The 12,872-nt window shown below is 38.9% G+C and overlaps 1 protein-coding gene across 1 annotated transcript in view; it reads left to right on the top strand.

The window, feature by feature from the left end:
* The window catches only part of GALNT9 (polypeptide N-acetylgalactosaminyltransferase 9), a 145,008-nt gene that overhangs the window by 116,959 nt on the left and 15,177 nt on the right, over positions 1–12,872 (top strand). Inside the window, exons 7-8 of the mRNA XM_086761405.1 lie at positions 8,908–9,093; positions 12,533–12,670. Of these exons, the coding sequence (XP_086617531.1) occupies positions 8,908–9,093; positions 12,533–12,670 (324 nt within the window). The remainder of the gene's footprint in view (positions 1–8,907; positions 9,094–12,532; positions 12,671–12,872) is intronic.

Below are 12,872 nucleotides of genomic sequence, written 5' to 3'. Positions count from 1 at the left end.
ACTTTATTCTAATGGAGGCAGCAATAAATTCCACTCTCTGTTCTTCCTCCCTGTCGTCTCAGCTAAAATGCCAGAAACCATTTTATATTTTTTTTTTCATCCTTCTCATTGAAGGTTGAATGTGCAGCAAGTCTCATTTCTTTATCAAAAGACTGAAAGTGTGAATTAATGGCATTACACAAGAAAGCTGAGAACTCACCCTGGGGAATAAAAAAACAAAAAAAAAAAACAAAAAAAAAAACACCCCAAAACATTGCAGAACTTTTGTCTTTTACTTTCATCCTGGCTTGGCTTAGGTAACAATCGAAGGGAGATGCTATTAGAGGTTCTGCCTAGTTTTAGGTTGATGTGGCTGATGTGGTTGCCTGCTTGTTAGAAAAGGTGCCTTTGAGTTACGCACTTGCTGTCTGCCCTTTCTGCAGAGTTAGGAGTGGTTCATCTCCCACTCAGACATACTAGGATAGGCACCCTAAAGAGTGTGAAAACAGTTTCATTTGCCATTTTGAAGAAAGTTAATGGAAATCAGACTGTTGAGACAATGTTAAGCGGTAAATAAGAATTGTTGAACCACCTTGGTTTGAGGTGATATTTTACTCTATGCCATCCCAGTGGATGTGTATTTGAAATCTGTACATAAAGCATGGTCTGTGCAGGGTTGCCTGTGCAGCTAGCCTATGCGGTAGCAGTCTGCTCTTGTTTTCTCTGAAGATTTTTTGCAATTTCTGGCCCCCGTCACCAAGATATTTCAGAGAGTCTGGAATTTTCCTTGCAGAAGGGAATTCTTCACACAAAATCATCAGCTTCTTCCCTAGACATGCTGTTTACAAAGGTGTAGAATTATTTGTAAAAACAATGCCAAATATGGGTTTATGGAGATTGGATGAGTGGTTAAAGTATATGGGACATTTTTAATATCATTTTAAATCCTATCTTCTCCCTCCCATAACAGCTAGTCTATTAATTTATCAGACTTTGTTCTTTACACACAAAGTTTACCTTTACAGCAAGACAGCAGGTGCTGAGTGCAAGTTTCTCTAGAACATATTTCAATTTCTTAATGGTTATCTATTTTCTTCTGTAAGAGGGTTAACAGAAGGGTTTTATCTTCTCACTGTTGTCACATCTGAGATCTTAGCTGGCTTGAGGTTCTGTGTAGCCTCTAAGAAATATGTGAAGGACAATCTCTAAATTTGCTGCTGAAGAGCCTCCAGAGAAATTTTAAAATGTGCATCAGTTGAGTGTCTCATTGCAAGAACATTATGGTCCCATTGCCTTTTTTCTGTGAAAGCAATTCGTCTGTAAATATTAGAAAACCGTGAGGGAACAAAACTAAGAGGTCAAATCCCAATAAATTCTAACAAGTTTTAAAGACTGATCAAGTATCTTTGAAAGAAAGTTTTTACTTTTCTACAAATAAAAACTGTAATTTTCAATCTACCATGAAACCTCATGTTAGATGACTCTTAAGAGGATCTAACACACTCTTGAAATCTTTCATAATAGTTTTGGGAAAAGCAGCTAGCTTCTGAGTATTCATCACTGGGGAAACTGAAATAATAATAATAATAATAATAGTAATAACGATAAAGAGAGGTAATACTAGTGCCAAACATGTACTAACTCGTATGGCTGCATCTGTCCTCTTCTCCATATCTATGCTTCTGTCTTCAAATTAAGTTTGTGTTGCATGAGATAGGAAAAAACCACCAAGAGAGCCCTAAGTGGAATTCAGCCCTCCAAAATCAATAGCCCACAAATGCTGCTGCATGTTCCCAGCCTTACAGGGCAGCAAGAGCAGTGGGGGCTAGGTACTGACACATCGACGTTAATAAGACTACGCTAGTGACAGAACTAGCTTTTATGTTGAGATTTTGTCACATTCCCTGTATATATCTGCTGTTCGCAGATTATCTATAAACTGCTGTTAACAGGAGTTGAAACCAAAAAGGCAGAGATTGTAATAGAGATGTTATGATCAGTCAAGCAAGGATCATTTTGGGTCCTGTAATTTGCAAGCATTGGTCAGAACTTTATTCTGAAATATTTGACAAAACAAGATCAAAACAGGATCTTGAGATGTGATTTCTTCCTTTTTTAAATTCTTTCTTTGGCAGCTAAAAGTCTCTCTGATGTAAGCTATTTTGTCCCAGCGTGGAAAGATTTTTGCTTTATAAGTGCACCATTAAATAGCACAGTCTATTTTGAGAACCGAGAGTTGGGACTTTTTTAAACCATAATTATGGGTGCCTTTAAAGATGATGATAAAAATTTAGTTGATGAACAAAATGAGACCATGTGATTAATTTTTCCATATGACGTGTTTGATTATGACAGCTGCCTAGTTTCTATCAGCTTCCTATGTGAAACGAAAAACAGAGTGCGTTTTATCTAGCAGATCTGACTAAACACGACTCTCTAGCCAGCACTGAGAATACGTGGAAGAAAGAATATCCATAAAACCCTATTAAAAAAAAGAAAATGCCAGGCTATAAATTACTTTGCAAAATCAGTATTCAGTGAACTATGTAAATTGTTAATATCAGAGATGCAAAAACCATAAGTGTGCTGTACTGATGCTAATTTTTTTCTAGCGTGAGCGCTAGAAGAGTTGCCACATCCATTAAGGACTAGAGCTTGGCTAGAGAGCTCCTGTGTTTCAGATGGAAAAAGATCTTAATTGTTATGGTTCAAATTTACTTTGAAGAATCCCTTCTGATTTAGACCTTGTTGGTCCGTGGCTGACTGGAAAGACAGGCCAAAACTACAGCGTCATCTTCCTATCTATATTTTTAATGTTAAGAGTTATCTTTCTGTTTGACTTCATCAGAGTAGGAATTTTCCTGTAACTTTGCTGTACACATGGATTTTATTTTACACGGTGGTGCTGAAGGACCTGAGAAGGGCCCATGATATCTGCTGCTGTGAATTTACTACCTGGGTTTCTCCTCCTGCTCTCCAGGTGTTGCAACTTTTGCTGGAAAGTATCAAGACTTTTTTCACCTTGAGGAACCACAATTCATTCACTCTGTCAGATCCCCTCATTTGGACAGTCTGTCGCAGTGATTTAAGGCATCTTTATCTCCAGGTCATGTGCACTTTGAGAAGGGCTGTCACCCCACTGGTCTCCTTGAAGCTTGATGAGCAGGTTTTAGAGGTTTTTCCAGCTGATAAATTAAAATAAAAATAGTTCTGTGGAGGAGGCTGTTCTTTGGCAAAATTTCTAAATGAGAGCAAATACCTTTTTTTAATGTTGTCAAAAGATTGTGGTTTGGTTTTGCAACAAAGGTTTGGATTTTCAGTTTAAACTGACCTTTCAGATTGAAATATGCTTGTATTTAAAATGTTTTTAACACCAAACAGGTCTTCTGAAGATCATCAGTGGTTCAGTTTACGAAAAACATTTGGGACAGTTTTTTAGGGGAGGAAGATGGAGGTGACAAAGAGCTTGTGTTTGAACTAGTGAAAGCATTTAAGATTAATGTTGTTCTTGACCATTTAGGTCAGCAAAATTTCTGAAATGTGGAAATTCTTTCATGATGGGAAGATCTTTTCCAGACTTCTTGTAAGTGTGTGTGTGTAGTCTAGAAGGACATCTGTCTTTAGTAGGCTTTGCTTTGAAAACTGAAGAAAACCTGACTTTTAAGAATTTCCATACTGGGATATCATGATACAGGGATATCTGAGCTGCTTTGAAAACTCTTCCATGACTTCTTTTGGCTTCATACAGAAAAGAAAGTCTGAAATCTGAAAGGCTACTTCTATGAAATGCTGCACAGGTGGAGTTCAGAACTGCTTTTATAAAAGATCAGAGTCCAGTTCTAGCTTAAGGTTTTTGTTTCAGGATGTGCTGAACATCCGCCTCTGAAGTGCTGCCGCTGGCAGAAGCCCCTGCAGAAACGCTGGGTGACTCTGGTGGGCACGTTAGAAATGAGAGGACCCTGCTGCCACGTGCACGTTTTGAATCCAGTTCTTCCCATTTTCTTACTGCTGCAAGATGTAGACAGTGATTATTCCTGTCAGCAAAGGACTGCTGAAATGTCCACAAGTTGTTGGAAATAGATGAAGCACAAAGCTGCTGTGACATAATTGCAAGTTGTACAGTAACAGCCCTTTGTGACACCACCTCCAGAGAGCTTGCTAACTATGAAAAATGGGCTTAAAGTCTCAGATTATCGCAAATTTCATTAATTACTTGATTTTCTATATCCTTAGAGAGCAAGACTAATCCTAGCCCTCTTCTGGAAGAATGAGCCAATGTTTACTCAGCTGACTTTAGAAGAGGTGGAGACCAATGTGTTGCAAGTGCCAGGTTCGCTCTTTGTGTTGGAGTTGCACAAGCATCTGTAAACCTGCGATGTTTACACCAGTGGGCAGAACCAATGTGTCCATTAAAAGATGCTGCGAAATTGTTAGCAAAGAGTAGTTATTTGGAAGCAAATCCTCTACACATTGAAGTCTCCTTTCTGCTATCAGACGTTCCTGGATACCTCATCTTTCCAGCTGCTTGGATCAAAGGTGTATTTGATGGAAAAAAAAAATAGTTGCAACAGAGAGTCTGAAGCTTTTATTTTCTATCTCACTGAGCACCGAGGTGTTCAAACTGCAAAACTCACAGCAGGATACAATGTTCTTAAGGATCACAATCTTTCTTTCCAGAATGAATTTTCTCAGATAGTTAACTCTCTCCTCAGTGCTGCCTTCATACCCGTGCCATTTTCATTTTTACCTACTGATTTTGATTTTACTAAGGTCATCTGTACCAAATTAAATAACACTGTACAGTTGGCTTAGCGTATAAAATGATGTCATGCATAAACTCATGAAGCTATCTGCTGCTTATGCTGCTTTTTTTTTTTTCTGAAATAATGAATAATCTATAGTATTAGTTACTTGTAGACTGCAGGCACACCCTTCTTCTGACACTCCTAAAAGCATATATAAGAATGGCCACAAAATATTGGAATTGCATTGCCTTTTTTTGGAAGTAACATGAATGATTTCACTCATTAGTCGCTAAACATGTATTTTCAAATAACAGAATGGTTGCGGGTAATGTGGAGCACTTTTCAGAGCACTAAGTCCATGGAGGGTGATGATCCCTCCCTGTAATCGCTGGAAGCACCTGGGGAGCTGCAGCTGCCCTGCTGCAAATGGCTCACCTGAATCTTAAATCCTGTGACGGTTTTGAGCTCTGACTTTCAGTCAGCAGGATACGATGCTATTCGAAATAGGTCTCATCTGCAGAGCCCAGCAGCCAGCAGTCCAGCCAGCTCTACAGTGACCAGGATTTTTTTTTTTTTTTTTTTTTTTTTTTTTTTGAAAGATAAGGAACTGTTTTCTCACCAAAAGTCCCAGTTTACCTGGATTTTGGTCAGAAGTGTTGTCTTTTTCTTTTTGAAACTTTACTTCCTACTAATTTCACCCCCCAAAAAAAGACAGTTGTTTTAAGAACTTTTCTGGTTCTGTTTCAGGAAACCAATATCTTTTTAAGAAATCCTATTAAAAATGGTATTTTGAACGTTGAGCAAAAAGTAGTTGTGGAAAAATGTATTTCCTCAGAAAAATTATTTTTGTTTGGCAAGAGTTAAAACATAGCCATTTATCAACATTTATAAATCATGTACCTGACCTGCCTTCAGGGAGATTTGGTGATGCACCATTTAGGTCATGGTAAACAAGATGCTGTCTCATCTCAGTTTTTCTTTAAATATGATGTCAAATTGACAATTGTATAATAAATGGTAAATAATTTTCTGTAGGACAGCCGTATCTCAGGAGTACAGAAATAGCTAATAATTAGTGCCAGTAAATCATTGCAAACCACGAACATCATTCAGTTTGTAATTTACCCCTGATGTGGGTACTTGTTCTTCTTAATACTTAATATGTCTGTTTATAGAAAAGTTGATTGAGATAATTAGCAGTAAAAATGCTAAGGTAATACAGCTATCGTAACATTTATATTGCTATCAGTGTTGTTTATAGCAGCCTAAAGAGCCATACTGAAATTAGAAATTAACTACAATTAGCAAATAAATTGAGTGTCTCTTGGAATTGCTTGATCATGTCTTAAAACGTTGCACAGTGTGATGCTTGCCAAGGCAAAGCCAAGTCCCTGGGCTGTCACAGCTGTGCTGAGTTGAGGAGCACACAAAGCAGAAGCCGGTTTACTCCTCCGCTGTGGATTTGCCTGTCAATGAGGGGTAAAGAAGGCTGAGTATGTTTTTCAGTGACGTGCACCCTTGCAGGCAGCGGCTCAGAGAGACCCTTGCACTTCAACGTTCTCAGTAAATGAACCTTGGAACACACATTTAATGTTGGCGACTCAGTACGGAAGGAATAACTTGGGTTGGAGATGTGTTGTTATCCCAGAAGACGAGTCATAGATGTTGAAGTTTGTTTCCTCTGCCTGAAAAGTGTTAATTTGGAGGGACTTGGGCATCATTTTTTGCTCACAGATAGAAATCATTTGCTTCCCACAGTAAGGCACTTTAAGAACTCTGCTTGATAAATGCTATATAGATGCATTTAATTATTTTTTTCTGATATAATTTCATAGTTACATGTGGAAATAAATGCACTGTTTACTGCTGTTGAAGTGGGTCATTAAATACCATTTTGAGGATGAAAAGTGGAGGAGAATCAAGCAGTTTCAGGCGCAGCCACTGACTCGCCTCTCTCTCATCTGTTTCATAAGGTAGAACTTTCCTCATTCTTTCATCCTTTGTTGTATTTCAGAAACTTCTTGTAGTTAGAGGCAGACAGGCAATGGTTTTCTGAATCACATGTCTTTCAATTCTGTGTCCAGCAGGGAGAAGGTGCTGCTAAACCTCCCCATCCTCTTGATTCAGACACAAGTCTTGAGTCTTCATCTAAATCTCACATGGCTGCTCCTAACTACTCGGACCTTGTCTGGTTTTGGGTGCACGTATTTGGTTATGCTACTAAAACTCTTCCATTTTGTCTAAGTTTAAGTAATCATTGGTCTGGAAAGGGAGCGGACAAGAGCTTCACTCTGTGTTTAGCAGTGCACTGAAAGGGTGTGGGGTTAGTGAGTCATGTCCGTGCTCCATTGAACAGCAACCAATCCTTACAAAGTGGAACAGGAGACCTTCTCTGGCCTGAAAAGAAATGACCCATAGTCAAGCAGCCATGGCATTTATCTGGGATATGGAGAAACGGTGACGTGATGATGTACGCCTAGTGATACACAGCTATCTAACTGCCTCCTTGCCCCGTATGATGTACATCCATTTCTCTTTCTCTAGGATTAGCAACCCCATCCTTATCTTGGGAAACATCCCCCACTGGTGTTAAAAGTTATATACTTCTAGAAAAAAAAAAAAAACAAGTCATCTAGGGTAAATTGGCACCTTCATAGGAAGCAAAATTTCCTTGGATGTTTCCTGGCTCCTTCCTTCCTTCAGTCCTTCCTTCCTTCTATTCTTCCTTCCATCCTTCCTTTCCCCTCTTCAGCAGATTTTCTCTCTTCAAAGAGCAAAATGGGGCTGAGAGATAGGGGAAAGGAGTGACTGAATGTAAATGTAAAGCAATTTAGATGGGGTGATCACACCATAGTGCAAGTTCACGCTGACTGCTGAACACCAGGATCCTGGCTGACAGAGTGAGCGTTATCTGGCTTGAGGCTACTGCTGCCTTGTTTTGTTCTGTTTTCTTCAAAGCCAGGTGTCTGAGTTCCCTGTGGATTTCATCTGGGGAGAATTTATCACTGATAAATAACTGTTTGTGTTGAATTTACAGATGAGCTAAACTGTTTCCTTTAATGTTGCAGTTTAGTACCTTTTTCTTTTCAGGTTTGCATGAGCACTGGCATTTGAAGGAAATAAATCTGTCACTCAGATAATGTATTTGCCCTTGGCATCAAAATACATAAATAAAAATTACAAGGTCATTAGCCATAGCAAGAGAAAGAAAAATGTGCTGTGCATTAAATAGCTGGCTTCCAGGATGGGTTGGGCAAATAGCAGTACACTAAAGTGTACTACTCATTTCCCATTGATTTTCTCATGAAAATCAATTAATTCTTTTTTTTTAATTTTTTTTTTCCAGCACTTCTCTTTTGCACTGGAAACTCTCAGCATATGTCAGTCAAAATTTATGAGCACTATGTTTTTCAGCGTATTTCATTTAGCAAATGTGAATTCCAGTGGCCAGTGATTTAGTACAGAACTGTTTGGAAAGCAGTGAATAAATATTACCTAACAAAGTATTAAAAGAAAAAAAAAAAGCCAAACTGGAGGCACAGATTTTATCTGCCATTTCCCAGGCAATTTATCTTTGTCCCTGAGAAGGCGGGTTAGGTGGGGAACTGTAACAGTATTGTTCTGGAGTGTGTCTTGTTTGGAAATGAGCTCAGTAAAAGGCAACCTTCGAAAGCCATGGGTTATTGCTTATATCTTAATATTTTTATTTATCTCAGCTAGACTATAGTACTAGGTGCCAACCCGAGGGAACAGAAATGCATAAGCTTCGCTCAGCCTGCATCACTCATGCACAGCCAGCTGATAAAACTGATTTTTGTTGAAGTTTCAGTACCAAGCACCAGGTTAAATTAGTCCATATGATATCATTTTATAATTTGTTTTCTGCCTAATCGTTCCAAGAACAGTGATATAATGGGGAAGGACTTGGATGTTTATGGCACCTAAGTGTATGTGCCTAACACAGTCAGCTGCATTCGCCTCGTACGTATCTATACTCAATGTACAGAGAGCGGGGGTTCACCCCCAGAGCAGGTAAATCGGGTGATCGTTATGAATCTTTAGATAGCACCCATCACCTAGGGAACACTCTACACACAGCATCTGCAAAGAAGCAGTTGTATTGCCTTAAAAAGAAAAAAAAAAAAAAAAATACATGTAATTGTTTCTCCTTCAACTCTCCCAGGTCTGGCAGTGCGGAGGAAGCATGGAGGTGTTGCCCTGTTCTCGCGTGGCACATATCGAACGCACAAAGAAACCCTACAACAACGACATTGATTACTATGCAAAGCGCAACGCCCTGCGGGCCGCTGAGGTCTGGATGGATGACTTCAAGTCACATGTTTACATGGCGTGGAACATCCCCATGGCAGTAAGTACGGGTCACGCTCTCCCCTGAACAGAGACAGAAACGTTCCTAGTTAGCTCTTACCGATGAAGGCAAGGCAAAGCAAGTTTGAGTCCCTAGATAGCTCTTTGAGGTGAAGAGCATTGCTACAGTTGTACAAAGCGGGCTAAGCTTAGGGGGAAGAGTTCTTTCATGCTGGTGCATGCTTAGTATGGAGAGTTCTGCTATATAAACTTGCTTCCTCAGTGTAAGTTTTGTTGTACGCTCAGGAGCGGTGACACAGATTTATAATTTAACTAGAGCATGATGTTTCAGGTTTATGTGCTTCTTCGGAAGAAGTCGTTAATTTGGGATGCCATTAAACTTTGAGGTGTTCATATGCTACAGTGGTGAGGACTACAGAAATGTCTATAAATAAATATGATCATTCATTGTGAGACTCAGTAGACTTCACCAGAATAAAAAACAAAGTATGCGATAAAAGAATCAAACATTAACTAGCTTTATTGTCTACAGGCTGAGAATTGCAATGTGGACACATTCTGTTTCTTACTGTGCATACAAATTGTAGATGGCACGTGGGTGCCTCTAGAAATCCATGTAATATAAATATTAGATAAACTGTAGGTTCAATTTATCACTTTATTTTGTAAGTATATCACATGCTACATCTCCACTGAGCATAATTCTTGGAGAAAAGAGGTATGTGTTATATCCCAGTCAGGTGGAAGCTGACTGCTGCTGTATTCTTTAGTGGTATTTGCACCCAAATTATTCATGTGAAGGGGCACAGGGAGAGCAGCTGAGGGGAAGCATGCTCCGATCTGTAGGTAGTGATGGTTTAGTTAACCCTTACATGAGGGGTTTGCTCAGGGCTGATTGAAGTAAATAGAAACAGGAATATTCCTATAAGAACAGGAAAACATGCCAACCCAGGGGTGTCTTTGTGAACATTCAGTTAAGACCTGGAGTCTTGTCAAAGACTTAGTTGGAGTTATTCTGTCCTAAATATCTACTTCTACTTCAGCGCCTAGGTAATATATCAAAACACATTTTTGTTCATTCCTGTTGTAGTTTTGAAAATACATACACCTAAAGGAGCAATGTTTCATTCATCTCCATGTGATGTCTCAATATGTCAGATGTTCGCAGAGGTCCGAATTTCACTTACTGCTGTTCAGTATCGGGTGCTTTATGCAAGGTCTCTGTGTAGGTGTGTTTTGGTGACTTCTTTTGGCATGAGAGGTAATTGCAGAGAATCATTTTGCCTTAACAAAAGGCAATACTGCGTAACTTCTTTTCCACACAAGATTTCTGCAATAGTAGGAGGAAGACAAAGCAGTGTCCATCTAAGTTTTTAGAGGCATTTTGGCCCTGTTTGCAACCATTTGATAAAATGATCGGTTTCAAATAGGAGATGTAAAAGTAGCCTTGGCAAATTTATTTGCTTGATGCTGTCTGCAAATTAATTCTGAGAAAGGACAAGATATTGAGATAAGCATTTGCACCAAAACATGATTTCCTTTAATCTCTCTGAGATTACTTATTGATGTAGTTTTCTGCACTGAGCTATCCAGCAGTGCTTTAAAGAAAAACAGGCATATCTACATTAAGAGACATAAAATCAGCAGAAGTACTGAACATAAAAATTTTCTTTCCATAAAATAAATTGATTGATAAAATGTGTGTCATAAAAATAACCCCATTAGCTCTCAGGAAAAGGAAGCTTGCATTAGTGTTCACAGAGTTACTCCTCTGTAGTAGTCAATCTTGATGACGAAGTAGTGCTGTATGGTTATAAGCCATAACAAAAATCTTCTGCAGGAGAACTAGAAACCTTACTGCCTGGTTGAAAAGAATACATCCACATACTAAATTCTGTGGACACCTCATTCTTGTACCAACACACTGTAATCTACACGTGGTGACTGCAGCTAATACACAAGTACAGCATTTTCATAGCTGCTCAATTTGCTGCTCTTGTGTTCTCTAGAAATGGCACTGCAAACAGGGCACTGTGTTGCCTCATTTTAGAACAGGGCGGAAAGGCGGCAAATAAAATACATGTTTTTCTCCCATACCAAAACCCTTCCAAATTAACCCTTTCATAACTCACACCATCCTTCTCACAACTCGCTCCCTTTCAGGTTATTGAGGATTTGTGCGTAACGTGTATCTTGATTAGCAGATGATCTTCGAACATATCTCCAAGATCATATTCCTATACTGTTCAGCAGCGGGTCAGCATAGCTTTATTTTAGTTAACCAGATATTTGTTATGCTCCTGCTTATGATCTGTTCCTCGACAATTTTGGTGACAAAGGAATCTTATATTGAATGATTTATTGTACTGAGGGCCTCCAGGAATTGCTCTCCTTCCGTGTTGCCTGAAGTAGTACGTAAATTAACATTTATTTGAATGGATGCTGCACAGAGAGCTCATGGCAAAGCAAGCATCAGCAAGCAGCAGTGAGCACAGAAAACTCTTTACGTGGCAAATAGAAAAACCTGTTCAGTATTACACTTGTATTCTCTCCTGAATACCAGGCATCTGTTGGGGATTCCAATAAACCCTGAGCTGAGATTTGCGGCTGTTTGTTAACCCTGTGTTAGACATCATTTGTAAGATGGAAAAAAAAAAAATCTTTTTGGAGGAAATGTGCAAGGCAATGAAGACAGATCCATGCAAAATTCTCCAGTTTCAGTCCATTTGATTCATACAGTGTTGGAGAAGATTTTTTTAGATGAGGTAACTCTTAGTGTCTTAATGTTGAACTGTGATGGTTTATAATAATTTAAATCAACAGACCTGGCATTTTTTAATGGGTTTGATCATACTGATTTGACTCTTCCAGCCTGTGTTTTTCATGGGATTTGTATTCAAACATGAATTAAATTTTGAAGTAGAATTATAAAGAAGGCTTTGAGTTTAACTGCATTTTATGGCTGAAGTCTGCAAATGAGCTGCAGTTCCAGTAAAAACTGAATGCTGGGCTATGCAAATGTTTAATGGAGCTTAATGACTTTTTGAGCAGCTCTGCTTTGAAGTTTTAACAGATCTGTTCTGATCTCATTTACATTAGTGAATACCCAAGGCTGTTGCTAGAGTAAACCATGATCAAGCTGCCATGTCTTAGATCAGAATTACCGCCTAAATTCCTAACGAATCAGACAGTAAAGGAGTTCAGGTTTGATTGCAAACATTTAGAATTGCTGTAAGTATTCTTATTATTTTGATTTATGTTTGTTTTTTGCATGTTTGTTATCATTGTTCTTCCAGTGGCTTTCATTAATATTTATTGTCTGCTCTCAATGGCAGCTGTTTGATGAGCTGCTACTTACAAAAGAGAAAGAGAGAGAAACACAGCGTGGTATACAAAATGAACTCAAATTTGGTTTCAGTAAAGAAAACAACCGTAAAGTCAATGCAGTGAGATTTCTTTATTCTTCTTCTGCTTTGTAGAACCCTGGAGTTGACTTTGGAGATGTTTCTGAAAGAATAGCTCTACGACAGCGACTGCAGTGCCGGAGTTTTAAGTGGTACTTGGAGAACGTCTATCCTGAAATGAGGGTTTATAACAATACAGTCACTTATGGAGAGGTACTGTATGTCTTTGAAAATACCTGATGGCTGCATTAGAGCAGTCCTTTCATCTCAGTGGTGGGTATCAGGATGCACAGAGCAATCTCAAGTCAGCATGGTAGTAGCAATAGAAATGCCCTCCCCTACTTTTAATCAACGCTAAGAAGTGTGGCTGTGAGAAGCGCTGGCCCTCTCATGGGAGTACATCAGATGAAATGAT

This window comes from Chlamydotis macqueenii, chromosome 17 (genome assembly GCF_036417535.1).
Source record: "Chlamydotis macqueenii isolate bChlMac1 chromosome 17, bChlMac1.mat, whole genome shotgun sequence".
Classification (NCBI taxonomy): Eukaryota; Metazoa; Chordata; class Aves; order Otidiformes; family Otididae; genus Chlamydotis; species Chlamydotis macqueenii.
Note: the sequence above shows the minus strand (reverse complement) of the source record. Positions and strands in the feature narration are given on the sequence as shown.